Raw genomic sequence first — 25004 nt, 5'->3', positions numbered from 1 at the left:
AACATTCAAGATGCTTGATACCATCCAGGACAAAGCAGCCCACTTGATTGTCACTCCCTCCACCACCAACGAACAGTGGCAGCCAATAGTGTGTACAATCTACAAGATACATTGCGGAAACTCACCAAGGCTCTTTAGACAGCACCTTTTAAATCCATGACCGCTACCAACTAGAGGGACAAGGGCAGTAGATACATGGGAACACCACCACCTGGAAGTTCCCCTCCAAGACATTCGCCATCCTGACTTGGAAATATATCGCTGTTCCTTCGCTGTCACTGGGTCAAAATCCTGGTACTCCCTCTCTAACAGCACTGTAGGTGTATCTACACCACGTGGACTGCAGCAGTTCAAGAAGGCAGCTCACCACCACCTTCTCGAGGGCAATTAGGGATGGGCGATAAATGCTGGCATAGCCAGCGATGCCCAGATCCTATAAATGAATATATTTTTTAAAAATCTGCTCCCAAGTAGAGATGTCTCCTGCAGATCCGGTTCTCTCTGCTCCCTGAAGGATGAATTTTAAAGATGAATGAGCAAAATATCAACCAACCAACTACTTATCTGCTTTCCTGTGATGCCACACTTTAATTTCTGTCAAAAGGCAGCTGCTCTGGAGGACAGAGACTGGACAGCTCTTCTAAATGATACTGACTGCCTCTGGGCCTCACTTTCCGCTGCTCTCCCTTCTTCTCCAAAGTCCTTGAACATGTTGTCACCACCCAAATCCCTGCCCATCTTTCCTACAACTCCAGGTTTGAATCCCTCCAATCAGGTTTCCAACCCCACTACAGTTCTGAAACTGATCTTATCAAAGTCACAATGACATCATATGTGTCTATGACAAAAGCAAACTATCCTTCGTCTTTCTCAAGCTGCCCACACCCTTTGATATGGTTAACGACATAAAACAAGGAACAAGAAAATGTTGTGTGGCACTACCACCATGCTAAGTGGGATAGATTTTGAACAGATCTAGCAACTCAAGACTGGGCAACCGTGAGGCTTTGTGGGCCATCAGCAGCCGCAGAATTGTACTCAACCACAATCTGTAACCTCATGACCTGGCATATCCCCTATTCTATCTTTACCACCAAGCCAGGTGATCAATCCTGGTTCAATGAAGAGTGCAGGAGGGCATGCAGGAGCAGCACCAGGCATACCTAAAAATGAGGTGTCAACCTGGTGAAGCTACAACACAGGACTACCTATGCGCCAAACAGCATAAGCAACAAGTGACAGACCGAGCTAAGCCATCCCACAACCAACGGATCAGGTCTAAACTCAGGAGTCCTGCCACATCCAACTGTGTTGAATAGGTGGTGGATAATTAAACAACTCACTCGTGAAGGATGCTCCGCATATATCCCCATCCTCAATGCTGGACGAGGCCAGAACATCAGTGCAAAAGATAAGGTTGCAGCATTTGCAACAATCTTCAGCCAGAAGTGTCGAGTAGGTGATCCATCTTGGCCTCCTCCGGAGGTCCCCAGCAGCACAGATGCCGGTCTTCAGCCAATTCGTTTCACTCCATGTGATATCAAGAAATGGCTGAGGGCGCTCAATGCTAAAAAAGGCTATGGGCCCTGACAAATTCTGGAATAGTACGGAAGACTTGTGCTCTAGAACTTGTCACACCCCTAGCCAGGCTGTTCCAGTACAGCTTCAACAGTGGCATCTACCTGGAAATGTGGGAAATTGCCCAGGTATGATCTGGACAAATACACTCCGGCCAATTAGCACCCCATCAGTCTACTCTCCATCATCAGTAAAGTGATGGAAGGGGTCATCAACAGTGCTATCAAGCAGCACTTGCTTAGCAATAACCTGTTCACTGATGCTCAGGGCCACTCAGATCCTCACCCGATCATTACAAACATGGACAAACATGGTTCAAACATGGACAAAAGAACTGAACTCTAGAGGTGAGGTGAGAGTGACTGCCCTTGACATCAAAGCATCATTTGACTGAGTGTGGCATCAAGGAGCCCTAACAAAACTGGAGTCAATGGGAATTAGGGGGAAAGCTCTCCACTGGTTGGAGTCAAATCTAGCACAAAGGAAGATGGGTGTGGTTGTTGGAGGTCAATCTTCTCAGTTTCAGGATATCATTGCAGGAGTTCCTCAGGGTAGTGTTGAGGGCCCAACCATCTTCAGCTGCTTCATCAATGACTTTCTTCCATCATAAGGTCAGTAGTGAGGATGTTTGCTGAGATTGACAATGTTCAGCACCATTTGTGACTCCTCAGATACTGAAGCAGTCCACGTCCAAATGCAGCAAGACCTGGACAATATACAGAACAAGAACAGAATTACCTGGAAAAACTCAGCAGGTCTGGCAGCATTGGCGGAGAAGAACAAATTTGATGTTTCGAGTCCTTATGACCCTTCAACAGAACAGACAACTGGACAATATACAGGCTTGGGCTGACAAGTGGCAAGGAGCATTCACGCCAGACAAGTGCCAGGCAATGACCATCTCCAACAAGAGAGAATCTAACCATCGCCCCTTGACATTCAATGGCATTATCATTGCTGAATTCCCCCACTATCAACATCCTGGAGGTTACCATTGACCAGAAACTGAACTGGATTAGTCATATAAATACTGTGGCTACAAGAGCAGGTCAGAGGCTAGGAATCCTGCGGTGAGTAACTCACCACCTGACTCCCCAGAGCCTGTCCACCATCCACAAGGCACAAGTCAGGAGTGTGATGGAATAGTCTCCACTTACCTGGATAAGTGCAGCTCCAGGAAGGAACTCAAGAAGCTTGAACCCATCCAGGATAAAGGAGCCAACTTGGTAGGTACCCCTTCCACAAATATTCACTCCCTCCACCAGTGATGCATAGTGGCAGCAGTGTGTACCATCTACAAGATGCACTGCAGGAACTCACAAAGGCTCCTTGGACAGCACCTTCCAAACCCACAACCATTACCCCCTAAAAGGACAAAGGCAGTAGACATATGGGACACCACCACCTGGAAGTTCCCCTCCAAGCCACTCACGGTCCTGACTTGGAAATATATTGCCGTTCCTTTACTGTTGCTGGGTGAAAACCTTGGAACACCTTCCCTAAGAGGACTGCGGGTGTACCTACACTGTATGAACTTTAGCAGTTCAAGAAGGCAACTCACCACCACCCTCTGAAGGGCAGCTAGGGATAGGCAATAAATGCTGGCCTAGCCAGCGATGCCCACATCCCATGAATGAAAAAAAAAACAGAAATAGGACCAGGTTTAGACCATATGCCTGTCTAGCCTGCTCTGCCATTTAATACAATCATGGTCGATCTTGGGCTTCAACTCCACCTGCCCGACCATTCCCCATATCCCTTGATTCCCTGAGAAACTAAAAATCTGTCTATCCCAGCCTTAAATATATTTAATGATGGGGTATCTACAACTCTCTGGGGTAAAGAATTCCAAGGATTAACAACCCTTTGAGTGGAGTAATTTCTTCTCATCTCAGTTCTAAATGATTAGCATCATATCCTAAGGCTGCCCCTGTGTTTTAGATTCCCTGACCAGCGGAAACAATCTCTTAGTGGCTATCCCATCAAGCCCCTTCAGAATCTTGTTATGTTTCAATGAGATCACCTCTCATTCTTCTAAACCTCAGAGAATGTAGGCCCTAATTTACTCACCATCTCATCATAGTACAACCGTCTCACCCCAATAACCAACTAGCGAACCATTGTTGTACTGCCTTCAATGCAAACATATTCTTTCCTAAAGATGCACACCAAAACTGCACACTGTATTCCAGATTTGGTGTCACCAATGCCCTGTATAATTGTAGCAAGATTTCTTTATTCCTGTACTCCAACCCCCTTGCCAACATGCTATTTGCCTTCCTAATTGTTTGCTGTACCTGCATGCTAACTTTATGTGTTCCTTGTAAAAGCACACTCTTTCTGAACATGAACATTTGCAAGTTTCACAGCTTTAAAAAATATATTCTGCTTCACTATTCTTATGGCCAAAGTGAATGACTTCACACTTCCCCATATTATACTCCATCTGCCATCTTGTTGCCAACTCACTTAACCTGTCTATATCTCTTTGCAGCCTCTCTGTATCATCCCCACAGCTTATCTTTTCAGTTAGCTTTGTATCATCAGCAAACTTAGATACATTACTCTCTGCCCCTTCATCTAAGTCATTAAGATAGATTTTAAATAGCTGAGACCCCAGTACTGATCCTTGTGGCTTTCCACTAGTCACAGCCTGCTAACTTGAAAATGCCCCCTTTATGCCCATTCTTTGATTACTGTCTATTACTCAATCCCCTATCCATGCTAATATATTACCTCCAACACCATGAGCCATTATCTTGTCTATTAAACGACCGTGTGGCAGCTTATTGAATGCCTTTTGGAAATCCAGATATACTACATCCACTGGTTCCCCTTTATTTACTCAACTAGTTCCATCCTCAAATAATAAATTTGTCAAACAGGATTTCCCTTTTGTAAAACCATGTTGGTTCGTTCTAATACTTTCTAAGTGCTTTGTTAAGACTTCCTTAATAATAGATTCCAGCATTTTCCCAATGACTAACTGGCCTGTAGTTTCTGAGATAAGATATCAATGCAATTACCTGCTTTAAAAAACAATGACTACAGCAGACATGGAGTAATGAAATTCCTCTGGAATATGCAGCCAGCAGGACTTTAAGAACTGTTCACCAAGCCACAGTGATCAAAGATCAGAATGCTGTACCAAAAGGCTGCAAAGAAGCTGTTTCTCATCCTTTCTCTACATTATTATGCCAGAATTTGCAAAGTAACCATCCTGAGAAGAGAAATCAACTGCAAACTGAGATCTTTTGGGAATAAAATGTGGAAACCTGCTCCATACAACTACATACAGAAAGATAATTGAACAAAATAGCTGCTACATGGAATCACCGCATTGAGACCAGCCAAAGAACAGCAAACTGTATATTCCTTTGTTTGTTTATCTTTTCACAAACTGTAATTTTTTTTTAGCCTATCCCCTTATTCTACCAACTGTACTCCTGTCTGTTTGAGCCCAGGAAATGTGTGTGATGTATTAATGATGGTTACAATTTACCTAATTTTTTCTTCATTCGGGAAGAAATTTCAATAAACATATTTTATTTTGTTTAAACTCAGAAAACCCGTTTAATTCTTTATAATCTGAAAACGTACAAGTGGGACTGCTGCAGTATGGCAAAATACATCTCTAATGTCAGGAAGATATAATAATTTTCATAATGTTATTGGAATTTATTGTAGAGGGATCTGTGTCTGTGACTTAATTGAAATAAAGGCAGCTGGTCTGAAGGCTTTGATGTATCAGAAGGTAAACTAGGCTTTAAATGTTAAGTAGGTAAACATGGGGGAAGTTTTAGAATGTAAGGTGTAAAGGGAACATTTGCATTTTTAAATAAACCAGACTAGCTTGAATTCAAAAGAGGGGGTGAAATGTTTTACCTAGCCAGGAGAAGTTAAAAAACAGTGTGTTTATTTTTCCCAAAGATTACTGGTAAAATTGGTACCATGTTAGATTTTTATCATTAGAGGGTTAAAGTCCAAAGACATAATGAAACAGTGGAAATTTGCATTCAAAGGGAAAAGATGTATAAAGGAGAGAAGGCTGTGTGTAAGGGCAGACATTCTAAGATCTAACACAAGTGTTAAAAGCCTCTAGCATCTAAGCCTCAAACTGCTGTCGACAAGGAACCGAAGCTGAGAAAAACTGGGAAATAGATTGGACATGGAGGAGAAAGAAAGGGAGAATTAAATCCACCTCTTTGACCAAGCTATTGTCATTTGCCTTAATATTGCTTTTTGTGGTTTGGTTTCTACTTATGTTTTATAAGTTTCCTGTCTTATTGGGTCGTTTTTATTGCATCAAAGGCACTTTATAAATGTAAGTTGTTGTTGTTGATTCGGCGCACTGACTGACGTCAAGCATTATCCTCGGACGAACCAACTGGCTTCAGGGGGGAGCATAAGCGGTACCAAATAATTGATTAAACTTAGTATTAGAGTAATAACATATTTTAATATTAAAGAATCATGATTATGTTAAAACTACAATAACTTCCAGCGTTCAATCAATGAGTATGTTTTAAAATATAACGAAGGTGTTCAGATATATTCCCCTATTGCTGTGGAAGCTGCTGGTCTGGGTATCCAGTCGCCATTTTGTTGTCCCGGTTCCCGGGTCGGAGGCCAGAAGATCGCAGCAGCTACTTCGGGTGAGGGGAGAGGGTAGAAGCGGGACAGGGGGCCGGCGGCTGGCGGCGCGGAGAGAGGAGCGGAAGAGAAGGTCGGAGCCGCGGCGTCAGGGGAGGGTAGAAGTGGGGCAGGCGGGCGGCGGGGAGAAAGGGGTGTGGAAGAGAGAGGAGGGGAGGGGTGGGGGGCGAGAAATGGGTAGAAGCGGGGCGGGGAGAGGAGAGATAAGGTCTGCCCTGCTGCTGTAAGGCCCACGGCTGCAGATGGCCTCCTGCCCCAGTGATGTGGCACTGATGGCCCGGGGTCATGGGGCGGTGGAGGTGCTGCATCGGGGCGTAGGAACGGGCAGGAGTCTTGATGAGTGCGGTGTTGCTCGTGGTGAAGGTGTCTGGTGTCCGCAGCTGGGCGGCTTGGAGCTGCAGGGAAATGGGAATTGGAGCTCCTGTACAATGCAAATTGTAACTAGCAGCAGATTTTGTGATGCTTCCAGAGAACTGCTACCGTTCCAGGGCTAGCTGTTTTAAGTAAACGATTGAGATTTGGACCTTAATGAAACTCAAGTATAATGTTCGTAAGCTAGCACCGTCTTGTTAAATTTCTTTCTCTGTCTCATGGTGTGTGTCTTGAATTGAATCTTGTCATTAAAAAACAGCTTATAAATTTATATACCCACATTAGTAATGAAAACTGCCTTTGCAAGCTTGTCGCACCCACTCCTGCTCTTTGTGTGACTATGTTAAACCAACTGTTGGAGTTATGTTGTGGCAGTTCCAATTATAAATATGAACATAAAATTTATAATTCAAGTATAATGGGATAGAATGTACAGAGATTAGGACTGAATTACACCTGTGTACTCTAGTCGAATTGTCTCTACCCTTAGCCTGCTTCATCTGAGCACTTGGCCTTGACTCCCAATGTGAAATTGTTTGGCAGTTTTATAGAAAGGTATGTAGATTAGTTGGTTACATTTTTCACTTGCACCATAGTGTGTTCAATAGTTGCAAAAAAAAACCCCATGCATTTATTTAGCTTGTAAAGTCAGAAGGATTCATTAGAGTTTGGGATTTAATATAAAGATGTAACTCCAGGTACAGTGGGTTTTGTGCCCATTGTAAACTGATTCAACTACACACTAACTTTCTAACAGTTTAAATTTTGTGCTTTATTGTGATTATAGACTGTGAGATGTTGTATGACATGGCTGTAAAGAGACCTGTTATCTTTGAAACCGGCAAGGATAAATTAATGAAGCTGTTAAAAAAAGGACACAGGAACCTTGGCTTTATATATTAAGGTGCAGGAGGTAAAATGCAAAGGAGTTATGCTCAACCTTTGTTAATCCCTGGTTCAGCTTCTACCAGAGGATTACCTCTAATTCTGGGGAAGATTTCAAGGTCTTGGAGAGGGTTTAAAGGAGATTCACCCGAATGATATTGGGGATGTGGAAACAACAAAGAAGGATGGGATTATTTTCGTTAGAACAAAGGAGGTAAAAGGGAGTTGTATATGATGTCTTTTTGAAAGAGCAAGTAGGCAGAAACTGTTTCCACTAATGTGTGTCAGTAACCAGAGGACACATTAAAGATAATTGATAAAAGAAACATGGAGATGAGATTTTTTTTAATCTGCAAGTTTTTATGAAATCTAATGCCTGAAAGAGGGTGGAAGCAGATTCAGTAGCAAATTTCAGAAGTTAATTGGATGCGTATTTGAAATGGAAACATTTACTGGGCCACAGGGAAAGAAAGAGGAAGTGGGTTTAATTGGATGCTCTTTCAAAGAGCCAGCACAAGCATGATGGGCTGAATGCTTCCTTCTGAGCTGTCTGATTCTAAGGTCTTCACAGCATCAATTTTAAAACATAAAATTAACCAAACATAGAGGTTATACAAATGAATTTGTGTTGGTATCTTAAATTATATTGTGTATGTATTTACCTGCCTGTCATGGCAGAGCTGGATGTCAAACCCACAGTGGAGGAGCTTAGCAAAACATGCTCCAGGGTGCTGAGGCTATACCGCCTCAACTCATCAAACATGGGAAACTGGCACTGTTGCAGCATCTACACGAATTTCTCTATCTCTGTTGGAGGGAGAGACTGTGCCCCAGAATATGCGCGATGCGAAGATTGTGACCCTGTACAAGGATAAGAGTGACCGCAGCAATTGCAACAGCTATCGAGGCATCTCCCTGCTGAGCAACGTGGGAAAAGTATTTGCCTGCTTTGCCCTTGTCAGACTGCAGATCCTGGCTGAATGTAGCTACCCTGAATTCCTGTGTGGTTTCAGAACTGGGAGATCAACAATTGACATGATCTTTTCAGCCTGGCAGCTGCAAGAGAAATGCCATGATCAACGGAGACCACTATGTATTGCCTTCCTTGAACTCACCAAGGCTTTTGACCATATGAGCAGAGATGGTCTGTTTAAGCTGCTGGAGAAAATTGGCTACCGCTGAAGTGGCTCATTGTGATCTCCTCTTTCCATGACAATATGATGGGTAATGTCAGCTATGATAGGGCAACATCAAAACCCTTTGAGATCTGCACTGGGGTCAAACAGAGTTGTGTTCTGGCACTGACCTGATTTGGCATATTTTTCTTTGCTGCTGTCATATGCCTCCAGGTCATCGACAGAGGATGTGTACCTATATACCAGAACTGATGGAAAGCTGTTCAGCCTAACTCATCTAATATCCGAGATGAAGGTATATCAGGTCCTCATCAGAGCTCCATGCTGATCTGCACCAGCATTCTATACCAAGGAACACCTTCAGTAGCAAATGGACAGACTCTCATGCCTGTAAATGGTTTGGTTTGACCATCAGCATCATTAAAACAAATGTCATGGCCCAGGATGTTGCCATACCATCATCTATCAACATTGACGATGTGATGCTGGAGATTGTTGATATCTAGGTCCACAATCGTCAGCAATCTGTTGCTTGATTCTGAAATCATCACACATCACAAAAGCTACAGCTGTTATGTCCATGCTGAGTAAGAGTGTTAAACAACAGCAATCTGACTGAGAAAATCAAACTGCAAGTATACCAAGCCTGCATCCTTAGTTCACACCTCACAGTGGTGAGGCCTGGATAATATATGCTCAGCAGGAGAAAAGGCTTAACTATTACTACCTTCACTGTCTGGGATGTATCCTTAGCATCTCTCGACAGGACAAAGTCACCAACTTGGAAACCCTGGAGGAGGCTAATTCCATCAGCATACACTCATTCCTAAGCCAGTGACATCTGCACTTGGCCATGTTCATCAGATGAATGGCAGCCAGATACCAAAAGACTTACTGTACAGTGAACTGGCCACTGGGATACGACGACCTGGGTGTTCATAACTTCTCTACAAGGATATTTCCCAATGAGATATGAAGATGGTGAACATTGACCCTGACAACTGATGGCCATTGCATCTGGAGGCTGACTGTTTCTGCTCACTTCTTCGAAACAAATGTTAAGCTGGCTGAGAAGAGTGCCCAGAGAAATCAGGCCAGTGGATCTTGCACCCACTGTCTTCCTTTTCAGCAAATGCGGCAGAGACTCCTAAACCAGAGTGGGGCTTCTGAGCCACACTAGGTGGTGCTGAAGATAGAGTTGACTACCACAGGGCAAGCTATTGTCTCACAAGAGGGGAGGCTGCTGCCATGTAAATATTTAAAGCAGAAACGTAACTGTAAATAGCATCTGTAGGGAGTGTAGGCATTCAGCATTTTGGTTTGTACCATTCTTCAGAGCTTAAAAATAACACAAGCCTACTAATGGAATTGGGAAAAAGCCAAAGGGAGGGGGAAAAACAAAATGGCAAAACATAAAATGGCAACACAAAAGTGGAGAGACATTAGTGCAATATTGGATGATGTAACTGATCTTGAAATTTGAACGCCATTTTCAGATATTTCTGAAAGGAAGAGCTGCAAGATGGAGAGTGGAACATTGTGTTTTTTATAATTGTTTACGTTAGATTACAAGAGAGCATTGCCTGTTCGCAAGTTCCCCAAAATCAGGACAAAGCCTCTGGGGCCTCTAATTCTGTTGGTAGCTAAATTCATAACACAAGAAATAGGAGCAGGTGTAGGCCTTCGGCCTCTCGAGCCTTTTCTGCCATTCAGTAATAACAAGGCTGATCTGATTGTGGCCTTGGCTTCACTTTCCTGACTGCAGAGTCCTTGTAACCTCCTCACAACTTGCTTTCCTACCTATCTTTGTGCCATCAGGTTTGGCTATAATACAGCTGGCCCTTTTTATCCAACTCATTAAAATAGATTGTAAATAGTTCAGGCCCCAGCACTGATCTCCGAGTACTTGACTAGTTACATTTTGCCATCCTGAAAATGACCCTTTATCTTGTTTCCTGTTAGTTAGCCAATCCCCTATCCATGCCAAAATATCGCCCCCAACATCATAAGGTTTGACCTTGTGTAGTGATCTTTTATGTGGCACCTTATTGAATACCTTTTGGAAATCAAAATACACTACATCTACTGGTTTTCCTTTATCCACCTGCTTGTTACATCCTCAAAAGAACTCCAATAAATTTGTCAAACATGATTTCCCTTTCGCAAAACCATGTTAACTCTGTCTGATTGTATTATGGGTTTCTAAATGTCCTCTTTAATAACAGATTTCAGCATTTTTTTAATGACAGATGTTAGACAAACTGACCTAAAGTTTCCTGCTTTCTGTCTCCTTTCTTGAACAGAGGTGTTACATTTGAGATTTTCCAATCCACTGGGACCTTTCCAGAATGTAGGGAATTTTGGAAGATTTTAAGCAATGCATCCAGTTTCTCTGCAGCCATTTATTTTAAGACACTAGGATGCAGGCCATCGGATCCAGGGGACTTAACAGTCTTAAATTCCATTCGCATTTCCATTACTTTTTTTCTGGTGATATTGAATGTTTTAAGTTCCTCCCTTTTGCCTCTTGATTTTCCACTATTCTTGAGATATTTTTTCTGTCTTCTACTGTGAAGATGCATACAAAATGATTGTTAATTTCCTTGTTGCCCCATTCTCGCCCACTAAGGGGTCAGTGCTCACTTTAGCTACTTTTTTTTTCCTTTTTATATACTTATAGAAGCTTTCACTGCCTGTTTTTTATATTTCCTTCTAGTTTTCTTTCGCACTCCAATATTTCCCCCTTTTTCACCTATCCTTTGCTAGTTTCTAAAACTTTTCCGTTTTGGATACTGCTGCGGGAGATGGTTTCTCAGAAATGTAGCAAGAACCAAGCCCATGGCACCACAAGTGGCTCAGCAGCATGGTAGGGGGTTTGGGGGGAGAGAGAAAAAGAGTCGGAGAACTATAGTGATAGGGAATTCTATTGTAAGGGGAACAGATAGACGTTTCTGTGCCCACAGATGTGACACCAGGATGGTGTGTTGCCTTCCTGGTGCCAGAGTCAAGGATGTCTCTGAGCAGCTGCAGGAAATTCTGAAGGTGGGGGATGAACAGCCAGAGGTCGTGGTCCATATCAGTACCAACGACATGGGTAAAAGAGGAATGTGGTCTTGAAAGTACAATATAGGGAGCTAGGAAATAAATTAAAATGCAGGACCTTAAAGGCAGTAATCTCAGGATTATTCCCAGTGCTCACGAGATCAGGAATAGGCGAATAGATCAGATGAATGCGTGGCTGGAGAGAAATTGTAGGAGGGAGGGATTTAGATTCCTGAGGCATTGGGGCTGATTTTGGGGAAGATGAGGTTGCACCCCACCAGGACCAGGACCTGTATCCTTTCAGGGGTATTTGCTAGTAGTGGAGGAGGGCTTAAACTAGAGTGGAAGAGGGATGGGACCTTGAACAGGGAGACACAGGAGAGGGAAACAAAGATAGAAATGAAAGATAGAAAAGTGGAAGGCAGAAGAAACAAGGGCTGGCAGCAAATAGGGCCATAGTACAAAAAAAATGTGTAAAAATGTTAAAAAGACAAGTCTAAAGGCACTGTAGCTGAACACACAGAGCATTCACAATAAGGTAGATGAATTAACAGTGCGTGTAAATGTATACCGGTGCGTTTTGATTGCGATTACGGAGACATGGCTGCAGAGCGACCAAGGCTGGGAACTGGATATCCAAAGGTACTCTATTTAGGAAAGACAGGCAATAAGGAAAAGGAGGTGGGGTGACATTGTTAGTTAAGGATGAAATCAGTGCAATAGTGAGAAAGGATATTGGCTCAGGAATCAGTCTGGGTGGAGCTAAGAAGCAACAAAGGCTGGAAAAGGGGAGTTGTCTATAGGCCTCCAAACAGTAGTGGTTAGGTAGGGGACAGCATTAAACAGGAAATTAGACATGCATGTAACTAGGGTGCTACAGTAATCATGAGTGACTTTAATCTTCATATAGATTGGGCAAACCAAATTAGCAATAATACTGTGGTGGGTGAATTCCTGAAGCATACACAAGATGGTTTTTTAGACTAATATGTCGAAGAATCAGCTAGGGAACAGGCTATCCTAGATTTGGTATTGTGCAATGAGAAGGGGTTAATAATTTTGTTGTGTGGGGTCCTTTAGGGATAACATGTAGAATTCTTCGCTAGGATAGAAAATGAAGTGGTCAAATCCAAATCTAATGTTTTAAAGAGAGACACCACTGAAGCTGTCTGTCCGTTGGAAAACAAAATTATCTTCTCGTAATGGTATTTTTCAAGGAGATGGTAGTTAGCCACTGAGGAACAAGGGAGAAATGAGGTGAACAAGTGGGAAATGAGGTAAAAAAGAGAAAAGGAAGACTTTATTTATACAACACTTTTTATGACCACAATGATGTCTCAAAATGCTTTACAACCAATGAAGTAAATTATGATGTGTCATTGTGATGTAGGGAATGCAGCAGCTAATTTTCGCTCAGCAAACTCCCACAAGCAGCAATTAACAATGGAATTTTTTGTGATATTGATTGAGAGATAAATGTTGGCCAAGAGCAGGGATAACTCTCCTGCTCCTCTTCGAAGTAATGCCATGGGATCTTCTACATCCACCCAACCAGGCAGGTGGGGCCTCAGTTTAATGTCTCATCCGAAAGTCGGCACCTCTGACAGTGCAATGCTCCCTCCATACTACATTGGAGTGTCACACAATCACAGTGCAGAAGAGGCACTTCGGCCCATTGAGTCTGCACCGACACGTGAGAAACACCTGACCTACCTACCTACCTAATCCCATTTAGCAGCACTTGGCCCACAGCCTTGAATGTTATGATGTGCCAAGTGCTCATCCAGGTACTTTTTAAAGGAAGTCAGGCAACCTGCCTCAACACCCTCCCAGGCAGTGCATTCCAGGGCGTCACCACCCTCTGAGTAAAAAAGTTTTTCCTCACATCCCCCCTAAATCTCCTGCCCCTCACCTTGAACTTATGCCCCCTTGTGACTGACCCTTCAACTAAGGGGAACGGCTGCTCCCTGTCCATGCCCCTCATAATCTTGTACACCTCGATCAGGTTGCTCCTCAGTCTTCTCTGCTCCAACAAAAACAACCCAAGTCTATCCAACCTCTCTTCATAACTTAAATGTTTCATCCCAGGCAGCATCCTGGTGAATCTCCTCTGCACCCCCTCCAGTGCAATCACATCCTTCCTAAAATGTGGCAACCAGAACTGCACACAGTACTCCAGCTGTGGCCTCACTAAGGTCCTATACAACTCCAACATGACCTCTCTACTTTTGTAATCTATGCCTCGATTGATAAAGGCAAGTGTCCCGTATGCCTTTTTCACCACCCCACTAACATACCCCTCCGCCTTCAGAGATCTATGTACACACGCCAAGGTCCCTTTGTTCTTCAGAATTTCCTCTTGTCATGCTCCTTGTCAAATTACTCCTTCCAAAGTGTATCACCTCACACTTTTTTCAGGGTTAAATTCCATCTGCCACTTATCTGCCCATTTGACCATCCCGTCTATATCTTCCTGTAGCCCAAGACACTCAACCTCACTGTTAACCACCCGACCACTGTGTCAGCTTAGATTTTTGTGCCCAAGGCCTGAAGTGGAACTTGAACTCACAAACTTGTGACTCAGAGGTGAGTGCAGTACCACCTGAACCATGGGCAATCTATTAAACAAATAAAAGAAACAGAAAAGAACACTTTCAAGAGTGGACTTTTTACAAAATGTACCATATTAATATGTTTTGTAAATTCGTCCAAGTTTTTATTCTTGTTTTTCATTTGAAGTTGTTTTGTTTCCACAGGGAGCATACAATTAACATCGACAGTGGCAGGGAATCAAACGGAACCATGACAGACATAAAGAACTTTCTGTACGCTTGGTGTGGAAAGCGTAAGGTCACTCCAAGTTATGACATCCGTGCAGCTGGTAACAAGAATAGACAGAAGTTTGTTTGTGAGGTATGATACTTTTAGCTTTCTGTTCCAATTAGAGTCCATGGAAAAATTAGGAGCGTGAGTTTGAAACAGCAATGTGTTGCAGAAATGTATTGATTAAGGAATACATAATCTGTGGAGTGTGATGTTTTGACTAGTACTGAAACTTCGACCCAGCTTTGATCATCATAGAAAGCTGCTTTTGGACCTGCGGAAATTGAAATTCTCTCCATGTATAATTTTATTTTAATTTCATTTGGCTCTCTTTGTAAGATTCTGGAATGAATTGTTTACGTTAAATCTCATTCCTTTCTCTTACCCTTGTGGCCTGAGTAGCATTTTGATTTAATCAAGCAGGGCAATTTTACAATCACCTATATCCACTGAACAAAATTAGTTGATTAAAAGTCCCGTGAATCTTCCTGCTAACTTAACATGAAACTGTGGAAGGTGATTTTTCTCCTGAACATATTGTACTACCTATATATAGCTATATATAACGTTTATGCCATAAAAACAGAAAATGCTTGAAATACTCTGTAGATTAAGCAGCATCTATGAAGGTAGAAACAAAGTTAACATTTCAGGTTGACTTACCTTTTGTCAGGTCATCTGTTAAAGATACAGACCTGAAAGTTACTCTTTTTCTTTCTCCATGGATGTTGCCATAGCTGAGTATTTAATGTATTTTCTGCTTTTATTTCGGATTTCCAACATCTGCAGCATTTTTTTTAATGTTCTTGCCACTGTTTTGTCTTGGCAAGCTACTTAGGTGCTTAGAAGACTATCCTGGTGCAGACTCTCTATCTTTCATTTATTTACTCTTCCTCCAAATCTTGGTAGCCAATAGCTGCCTGAAGCCGTTTGTTTGATTGGGAACTCAATTGAATAGGGAATTTAGACTTCTGTATCCTAAGTCTCTGGTGTCCTGGTGCTTTTATGAAAGACCATATTTAAAAATTTGTGCTTTAATTTAGGGCTAAAGTCAGACTTGAATATTTGCTGTTTTGAAATTTTGGGCTTTGAATTGGTTGGGATTTTTGGTCTTCGACTACCACAGATCAAGTAGTTATCGTCATGATGGATAGGGTGGCGACCTGAGAAACTCTACCTCAAGTACCTACCCTACTGATTGCTATCCCCGGTGAACCAAACTGCAGTTCACTTGCTCGAGGGAAGAGAATTCCTACCTTTGGCTTACAGTTAACGACACCAGTGAACAGGTTAGTTTAGAATGCTTACTATTCAATAAAAAGGTAGACGTAGAATAGAACAATTTAGGCATACAATAACAGTATAATCACAAAATATGTTAGCTCAAGTACAATTAATATCTTGTCTGCCAAGTAGGCAGCCACACACATCTAACTTTTCATCTCCCCTGGGGTTTGGTTTATATTCCCTTCTAATTTGCAGCTAAGCCCTCTTCTCCTGCAATCCCATTTTATTATATCGGTCCCCTCTTTTCAAAATAAGTTGTCATTTTCTTCCCTTTCTACAGTATTTGCTTCTTTACGCATTAAGCCCTTTGTGCTGAGGAGTTTTTTTCTCCAAGAAACAATGGATAAGATAAAAGGGGCTCCATTCTTCTGTGACATTGTTGGCATTATTCTAGAAGGAGGAGGCGGGTCAAGTATCCTCGTCAAAATACAGACCTATCTTTTGATTTTGAGTCATACGTCCTAGTGTATGCAAACACATTGCATAAACTAAGTGCTGGGATGGGCAGTCAACAAAAAGGCATTTGGAAAGAGGAAATTGAGACAGCATTCATCCACAACACTATTTTATTTAGGTTCGGATAGATGGATTTAATTACACTGGTATGGGAAACTCTACCAGCAAGAAGGATGCCCAGACGAATGCTGCCAGAGACTTTGTCAATTACCTTGTTAGGACTGGAGCAATGAAAGCGGATGAGGTTCCCAGCTTGAAGGTTAGTACGTATTTGCTCATTTCTTCCTTCAAACATAGATAATGAATAAAACAGAAGTTTTATTTGAGACCTTTCATATTTTCTGCATTGGAGTAGGTTTTTGATGTTGAGCCAATGCTATGTGGGCGTTAAAAAATCTTAGAGGATGCAGCCAACCTTTCTTTAAAAAAAAGTTTAATAGTTCTTCCAGCCATTGGGATACTTTTAACTACATTCTTTTTTCCTTGAATGCATGCATCAGAAATTGTTTTTGATGTAAACGTTTGTTGATCATAGAAATTTTTTAAAACCTGTATTACAAATTATAAATTAAAGGTTTCATGTTTGCAGTTGCCTGGACTTAAAAATGAAAGCAATAACTAAAAGCTGTATGTACCTCTAGCTTGTTTAATTACAAAATTAATTAAGTTTATATAAACAGTTTTTTGGTCATACAGAACTTGAACATAGCTGAAAAGAGAGGCATGTAAGCAAAGACTAGCTCATCACTGTGTGCAGTTCAATACAGACTGTGAACGGGAATTTGATGAGCGAGGGAATTGATTGCAGTCAGGGATGAGGGAAGCAATGTGATGAGTATTTTGCTCAGTTATCTTTCAAAACTCGTGTAATATATTAGTAATTGTAATGTTTTATTAGCAGTAGTAAAGATCATTGGGAGTGGTAGGGTTTATTAATTAATTCATTTTCTTAATTTATAACGCACAATAAAGGTGGCAGGGCCGGTGCTGTGTTGTGATTGCAAAATGTGGGAGTTTGTGGGCACCAGTGTGATCCAGGACACAAACATCTGTACTAAATGTCAGTGGTTTGATGGGGTTTTGCTCAGTCATTGAGCTGGTGGCCGAGCTCAGACATTGCGATGCATCAGGGAAGGGGAAAGTTACCTGGACACTTTATTCCAGGAAGCGGCCACACCCCTTAGGTTAGGGTCTTCTGATTTGGTCAGGGACAGGGGTATGTGCCTGCAAGTGAGGCAGGTAAAGGGATTGAGAAGGTAGAAGTGGAGGAGCCTCAGCCCTTGCAATTGTCCAATAGGTTCAAGGTTCTTGAAGCTTGTGGGAACGAAGCTTGCAGTGTGGATGAGCAACTGGCCATGGTCTCAGGTACAGGAAGCCATTCAGGTTGGGGGAGTTAATAGGAATGTAATGGTAGTAGGGGACAGTATAGTCAGGGAGATTGACACAGTTCTTTGCAGCTGAGTGTGGGAGTCCAGACAGCTTTGTTGCCTGCCCAGTGCCAGGGTTTGGGATGTCAGCTTGAGGCTGGAGAGGAACTTGCGGTGGGAGGGGGAGGATCCAGTTGTCATGATCCACCAGTGACATGCATAGGACTAGGAAAAAGGTTCTGCTTGGGGATTATGAGCAACTAGGGGCTAAATGAAAAAGCAGAATCTCAAAGATAACCTATGGATTATTACCTGAGCCACAAGCAAATTGGAGTAGGGTAAATAAGATTCAGGGCTCAAAGTATATAGGAAGAAATAAATGGTGTGTGTAAGAAAGGTACCGCAATAATCCATCTGCATGTAGATTTGGGTGAATCAGATTGACAAAAGTAATCTGGAAAATGAGTTCATTGAGTGTATGCTTTACAATTTCTTAGAGCATTATGTTCTAGAGCCAACCAGGGAGCTGGCCATTCTAGACCTGGTAATGATCAATGAGGCAAGATTAATCAATAGCCTCATGGTAGAGGAGCCTTTAGGTGATATTGATCATAACATGATAGAATTTCATGTTCAGTTTGAAAGGGTGACATGTGGTTCTAAGACTCAGGTTCTAAACCTGAATAAAGGTAATTATAAGGGTATGAAAGCACAGCTAGCTAGAGTTAACTGGGAAACTAGGACAGTAAAAGGTAGGACAGAGTTGCAGTGGCGGACTTTTAAGGAGATGTTTAATAAATCTGAGCAAAGATTTATCCCACCAAGAAAGAAGAGTCTCTGGGAAGGAAGCATCATCTGTGGCTGAATAAGGAAGTTAAGGATTGTATCAAATTGAAAGAAACAATGTACAAATCTGCAAAGGTTGGTGTAGGTCAGAAGATCGGTCAGATTTTAAGAATCAGCAAAGAATGACTTAAAAAATAGGAGAAAACTGAGTATGAGAGAAAGCTATAAAAACAGAGTTTCTACAAGTATTTAAATAGGAAAAGAGTAACTGAAGTTAGTCTTATGAGGCGAGATTGAGCAGTTTAGGCCTATACTCGCTAGAGTTTAGAAGGATGAGAGGAGATCTAATTGAAGTATATAAGACGCTAAAGGGGATAGACAAAGTAGACATGGAGCGGATGTTTCCCCTTGGGGCATTCTAGAATGAGAGGATATAGTTTTAGGCTAAGGGGTGGTAGATTTAAATCAGAGATGAGGAGGAATCACTTTTCTCAAAGGGTTGTGAATCTGTGGAATTCACTACCTCAGAGTGCAGTGGATGCTGGGACGCTGAATAAATTTAAGGAGGGGATAGACAGATTTTTAATTAGTAAAGGGTTGAAAGGTTATGGGGAGAGAGTGGGAAATTGGAGTTGAGGCAAAAATGAGATCAGCCATGATTGTATTGAATGGCGGGGCAGGCTCGAGGGGTTGAATTGCCTACGCCTGCTCCTAATTCTTTTGTTCTATGTTAGTGTTAGTCCTATAGAGAGTGAGTCTGGAGAATTGGAAATGGTGGATATGTTGAATGGATATTTTGTGTCTTATCTTCACTGTAGAAGACTTATTAAACATTCCAAAGATACTTGAAAATCCAAAGGTGAATGGGAGGGAGGATCCTTAAAATAATCACCATCACTAGGGAAAAGGTGCTGGGAAAATAATTGGACCTAATGGCTTGCAAGACCCTAGGACCAAATGGTCTGCCACCTAGGGTCTTAAAAGAATTGGCTGCAGAGATAGTTGATGCATTGGTTAAAATCTTCCTAAATTCTGGAAAGGTTCCAGTGGATTGGAAACTAGCTAATGTAACACCTTTATTCAAGAAAGGAGGGAGACAGAAAGCAGGAAACTACAGGCCAGTTAGTCCCACATCTCTCATAGGGAAATTGCCATTATTAAGGAGGTTGTAGCAGAATACCTAGAAAATCATAATGTGAAAGAGAAATCATGTTTAACTAATTTAGTAGAGATTTTTGAGAAAGTAACAAGCAAGGTAGATAAAGGAAGACCTGTAGATATGATGTGCTTAGTTTTCCAAAAGGCGTTTGATAAGATGCCACATCAAAGCTTACTACACAGGATAGGAGAACATGGTGTAGCGGGGGGTAACATATTAGCATGGATAAAGGATTGGTTAGCTAACAGGAAGCAGAGAGAAGGGTTAATGGGCTTTTTTCAAGTTGGCAGGCAGTAACTAGTGGAGTGTCACAGGGATCAGTGCTGGGGCCTCAACTATTTACAGTCTACATCAATGATTTAGATGAAGGGACCAAATGTATGGTAGCAAAATTTGTTGATGACAGCAAGATAGGTAGGAGAGCAAGTTGTCAAGAGGAGGCGGAGAGTCTGCAAAGGGAGGTTAAATGAGTGGGCAAAAAATTGTCAAATTGGGTATAATGTGGGAAAATGTGAACTTGTCCACTTTAGCAAGAAAAATAGAAAAAACAGCATACTATTTAAATGGGGGAGATTGCAGAACTAGGTGTTACATAGGGATATTGCTACATGAATCACAAAACATTAGTATGCAGGTATAGCAAGTGGTTAGGAAGGCAAATGGAATGTTGGTGTTTATTGCAAGGGGAATAGAATATAAAAGGGAAGTTTACTGCAGCTGTATAGGGCATTGGTGAGACTACATCTGAAATACTGTGTTCAGTTTTGGCCTCCTTATTTGTAAAAGGATATAATTGTTAGAAGCAGCTCAGAAAAGGTTCACTCGACTCATTCCTGGGATGAAGGGCATATTTTGTGAAGAAAACTTGAACAGGTTGAATGACCTACACCCATTGGAGTTTAGAAAAATGAGAAGTGATCTTATTGAAATATAGAAGATCCTGAAGGGACTTGATAGGGTAGATACCAGAAGGATGTTTCCACTTGTTGGGGAGACTAGAACTAGGGGACATAGTTTAAGAATAAGAGGCCTCCCTTTTAAGATGGAGATGAGAATTTTTCTCTCAGAGGGTCGTTTGTCTGTGGAGTTCTGTTCCCCAGAAAGTGGTGGAGGCTGGGTCATTGAATTTATTCAAGGCAGAGTTAGACAGATTTTTGATAGACACGGGAATCGAGGGTTATGGGGTGGGGGGGGGCGGCAGACAGGAAAGTGGAGTTGAGACAACAATTAGATCAGCCATGATCTTATTTAATCATGGAGCAGGCTCGAAGGGTTGAATGGCCTACCCCTGCTCCTAAGTCCTGTTCCCATGTTTCCGAAGCTTTTTGTCTTGCACTCATCAGGACAAATGCAAGAATGCCAAATTTAAAACAATTACAATTTATACTACAAAAGAAAAGGGTGCTGATTGCTTGGCAATTTGACCTCAATTGGCCGAGGCGTTGCAATGGAGAAAGCACTGGGGAGCTATAGGTACCCCAGTTGAAGAAAAGTTGCAAAGCTTGAACGAATTCCTTTTGTTTGCAGAGAACGAGTCACTGCGTAAGATTGTATGTCACTTCTAGTGAGCCATGTTACAAGCTCGATTGATTGTCTTAAATAGGTTGCTCATGTAGCTAGCAGCACACTCAGGATTGTTCAGCAAGTGCTACCGAATTGTGGAATTAACATCTAAAAGAAGTTTTTTGGGTTTTGCAAGTGCAGGCTGGTTGAGTACAAGCTGTACTCAGCCCATTTCAAACAACATGCTGTTTGATTTGCTCAGCCAGTCGCTGGGACGTATGGCCTATGCACCTGGCATCACACCGGCACTGATATTCATGCACGACATTGCTCAATTGTATGGTAAGCAGAACGTCTTTTTGGGCCGACAGCAACATTCTGTTTGTGGAAAACCACTCACATAGACACTGCAAAGTAGCACCATGACACAGCTTGCTTAACTTGTTGCAGTTTTTTGAGATATTTTGCCTTTCCAGGGTAATTTGAGGTAGACCAGGCATTTTTCAGGTCTGAAATTGGTGGCCTTTGGCCCAATTGGGAGTTTGCGGGATACATAGAAAATAGGAGCAGGAGTAGGATGTTCAACCCCTCGGGCCTGCTCTGCCATTCAGATAGATCATGGCTGATTATCTACCTTAATGCCATTTCCCCAAACTATCCGTATATCCCTTGATACCTTTAATATATCAAAATCTATCGATCTCCATCTTGAATATACTCAATGTCTAAGCCTCTGCAGCCCTCTGGAGTCGAGAATTCCAAAGATTCACCACTCTGAGTGAAGAAATTTCTTCTCATCTCAGTTCTAAATAGCCTACCTTTTATTCTGTGATTATGTACCCTGGTTCTAGACGCTCCCCTCCCCACCAACTCCTTGTTGGAAACCTCTTTCTACCCTTTCAAGCCCTGTAAGAACTTTGTTTGCTTTAATGAGATAAGCACAGTGAACAATGATCTGAGCAGGGTAGCTTTGATGTGGTCTATTCTGTATCAAACTTACAAGGTGAGCAAATGGCGAGAGCCCTATTTACAAGATTGCTGGTGACCAATCTTAGCGCCTTGAGCTATATGTACCCCAAAGAATATATTGACCAGTGAAGGTAGGCTTGCAGTGGATTGTAATGGAGAACCCATTAGCAGATTTCTCAACTAGCACTTTGAGGAAATGGAGTGCATTAGACTGCTCCATCTCAAAAGTGAATTTGAGCGCAGGATGGAGCTTATTAAGGTGTGTAAGGAAATCCTTACACGTGGCTGCAGATCTTGAACATATCATCTCCATGTTAGAATTATGTATGATGTTGTAAGTTAGAGCTCATTGAATCAAAAGTGCATTTCTTGTAGAAACAAATGAAAATGTTTGTGAGCGCTGGGCCTGGAGAGGATCGCATGACTATACCATCTACTTGGGTTTACGTGCTGCCAGTGTGTCAATCAGTTAGCACCCTTTTCCCCTGTGGTATAAATTCTTGTGATCATTTGAAATTTGGCATTCTTGCATTTGTCCTGATGAGGGCAAGACTAAAAGCTTCAGCAACATGTCTCTCTTTTCAGCAATATTAAAGTTTATTTAGATTTATGTGCTTAATTCCAGTCGGTTCCTTTTTTCAGGTACTTGATCTTGGCAGCAATTTTATTGCTTCAATTAGAACCAAACTTTACACTGGTCTATCTGATCGCTTGTCCATATATGTATATGTCAGTAAGTGCTTTATAGATGTAAACTATTTAATTAAATGGTGATGGTTACCTTCTTTAATTCTGATAGGGAGTTGAACCTGATGCTGTTGATAGTGGTCAGAGTGGCGTGCTGGGGGAATTGCCATCTGATGTTCCCTGTCCTCCTCACTTGGCTATAAAGACTGAAACAGGTGAGCCTTTCTGCATTTTTTTAAAAAGTAGGATTATTTTGGGCATTTATAATACACTTTGAACAAATTTCTCCATGTCTGGGAGATGTTAATAGGACACTAAAGCTAATTCAAGGTGGAGTTGCAATAAAGTGTTTTATTTCGTGAAACATAAATTAACATTTTCACCATACAAGCCAAAAACAGCTTATTTTCGTGCAGTAATATCTGCTTATTGTGAGATTAATCATTCATTTACTTGGCTTATTCTTTTCATACCTTATGCTAAATTTGGTGTGATCATTTCCCTCAGTTCAGAATTTGCCAGATACAATGAGGACTGATAAAATGCCATCTAGTTTCTCTTTTCCGTGAACCAACTCAATTTCCACTTGAACTGTGAACTGGCCAAACTTCCCTTTTTTTGTATGCATGAGTCTCTGGATAATACTCGCAACCAGGAAAGAACTTGTACAGTAGATTGTCATAGTTTTGTATGGAAAACGTTGTGAAAATTGAACAGCAAAGAATTAGCAAGAATTTTGCATAAGTACATAGATGTACTAAATATAATTATTGAGAATTTTTCAGCTATCTTACCCTCCCCAAAGAAAACTCATCTATGTTTAATTAAGAAATCATGCAGTGAATGACTAAGAAGTCAAAAACAAACTGTGATTTGACATGTTAATTGCTATTTCTACAATTTCCTGTGATGCTTTTCCACATCAATTTTAAGTTCACCTGCACCATCCATATTATGACAGAAAAAATCCTTTGCTTGTGTATGTCGCACTGTGTATTGGTCTGTGTTGATTTTCACCTGCCACTGATTCATACATTTGTAGATTTTATTCTTTTGCTGCTTCCAACTTTTATATAAACCTGTTTGACCAGTGTTTGTTAGGATTCTGAATGCATTTCATTTAATGAATAAAAACAAAAAGCTAAAAGCTACTGCGGATGCTGGAAATCCAAAACAAAAACAGAATTACCTGGAAAAACTCAGCAGGTCTGGCAGCATCGGTGGAGAAGAAATCAGCTAACGTTTCGAGTCCTCATGACCCTTCGGCAGAACTGAGTTAGGAGAGAGGTGAAATACCACCCCACCCCTCTCACCTCTCTCCTAACTATACTCAGTTCTGCCGAAGGGTCATGAGGACTTGAAACGTTAACTGATTTCTTCTCCACCGATGCTGCCAGACCTGCTGAGTTTTTTCATTTAATGAATATTAGGAATAATAGAGGGCCCTTCAATGAATCCTGAAGCATTTTATTCCATACTCTTCTTTCCCCCACCTTGATGTCACTACCCAAGTAAATGCTTCACCATTTTAAAAAAAATCTACACCCAAGTTATACTGTGAGTTTCAGTAGTCGCCCAAGGATCTTTAATAATGGCTGTTGGAAATTTAAATATACCATGTCAGGGGATTGTCTGCTTGGAATGTCACTCCTAAAAAGAAGAGGTGCGTAGTCAGGCATGATTTTGTTCGTCTAAAGTTAAAGAGATGAAGTTCACGTGTCATACAAAGTAATGGACTTGCTTTTACATAGCACCATTCAATTCCTCTTTGGCTGTAAAGTGCTCTGAGAGACAATGAACTTTTGAAGTACAGTCATGAGCTTTTAGCATGAGCTAAATGACAAGTTAATCTATTTTTGTGGCTTTGGTTGAGGCCTAGGTTTTAGGACACTGGGACAGCTCTGCTTTTATTAAATAGTGCCTTAAGATCATTTACATTCACCTAAATAGACAGAGGACATCTGTTTAATGTCCCATACCAAAAGCAACAGTCCCTCAATACTGTATTGTCAGCCTAGATTATGCGGTCAAGTCCTGGAGTGGATCAGAGGTGAGAGCCCAACAACTGTAACAAGCTGACCCAGGTAGAACAAAGGGCACTTAAATTTACAACGCACGCCATAAATTGTTTTGAAGTTTGTTTCTGGATTGATCTTCAACCAGCAGCTTTTGTTGTTCTGGCCATGTACAAGTGACCTAAGATTCATGGAAGAAGAAAAAGAAAGCAAGACTTCCATTTATATAGCACCTTTCACATCCGCCAGACACTTTAAAGTGCTTTACAGCCAATGAAGTACTTTT

The 25004-nt window shown here is 41.6% G+C and overlaps 1 protein-coding gene across 3 annotated transcripts in view; it reads left to right on the top strand.

Moving 5' to 3' along the window:
- The first annotated feature begins 6028 nt into the window (after window positions 1-6028).
- The window catches only part of dhx9 (DEAH (Asp-Glu-Ala-His) box helicase 9), a 77826-nt gene continuing 58850 nt past the window's right edge, over window positions 6029-25004 (top strand). Inside the window, exons 1-4 of one of the 3 annotated variants that reach the window (XM_078561386.1) lie at window positions 6029-6233; window positions 14423-14579; window positions 16351-16491; window positions 22816-22918. In XM_078561386.1, coding sequence (XP_078417512.1) covers window positions 14469-14579; window positions 16351-16491; window positions 22816-22918 — 355 coding nt within the window. In that variant the 5' untranslated portion in view covers window positions 6029-6233; window positions 14423-14468. Of the gene's footprint in view, window positions 6234-7035; window positions 7159-11718; window positions 12205-14422; window positions 14580-16350; window positions 16492-22815; window positions 22919-25004 lie in introns of those variants that run through there. The other 2 variants (XM_078561388.1, XM_078561387.1) reach the window with 2 other exon arrangements.

Source organism: Cetorhinus maximus, chromosome 17 (genome assembly GCF_964194155.1).
Source record: "Cetorhinus maximus chromosome 17, sCetMax3.hap1.1, whole genome shotgun sequence".
NCBI classification, from domain to species: domain Eukaryota; kingdom Metazoa; phylum Chordata; class Chondrichthyes; order Lamniformes; family Cetorhinidae; genus Cetorhinus; species Cetorhinus maximus.
The sequence above is the reverse complement of the archived record's forward strand: the minus strand, read 5'-3'. Positions and strand labels throughout refer to the sequence as shown.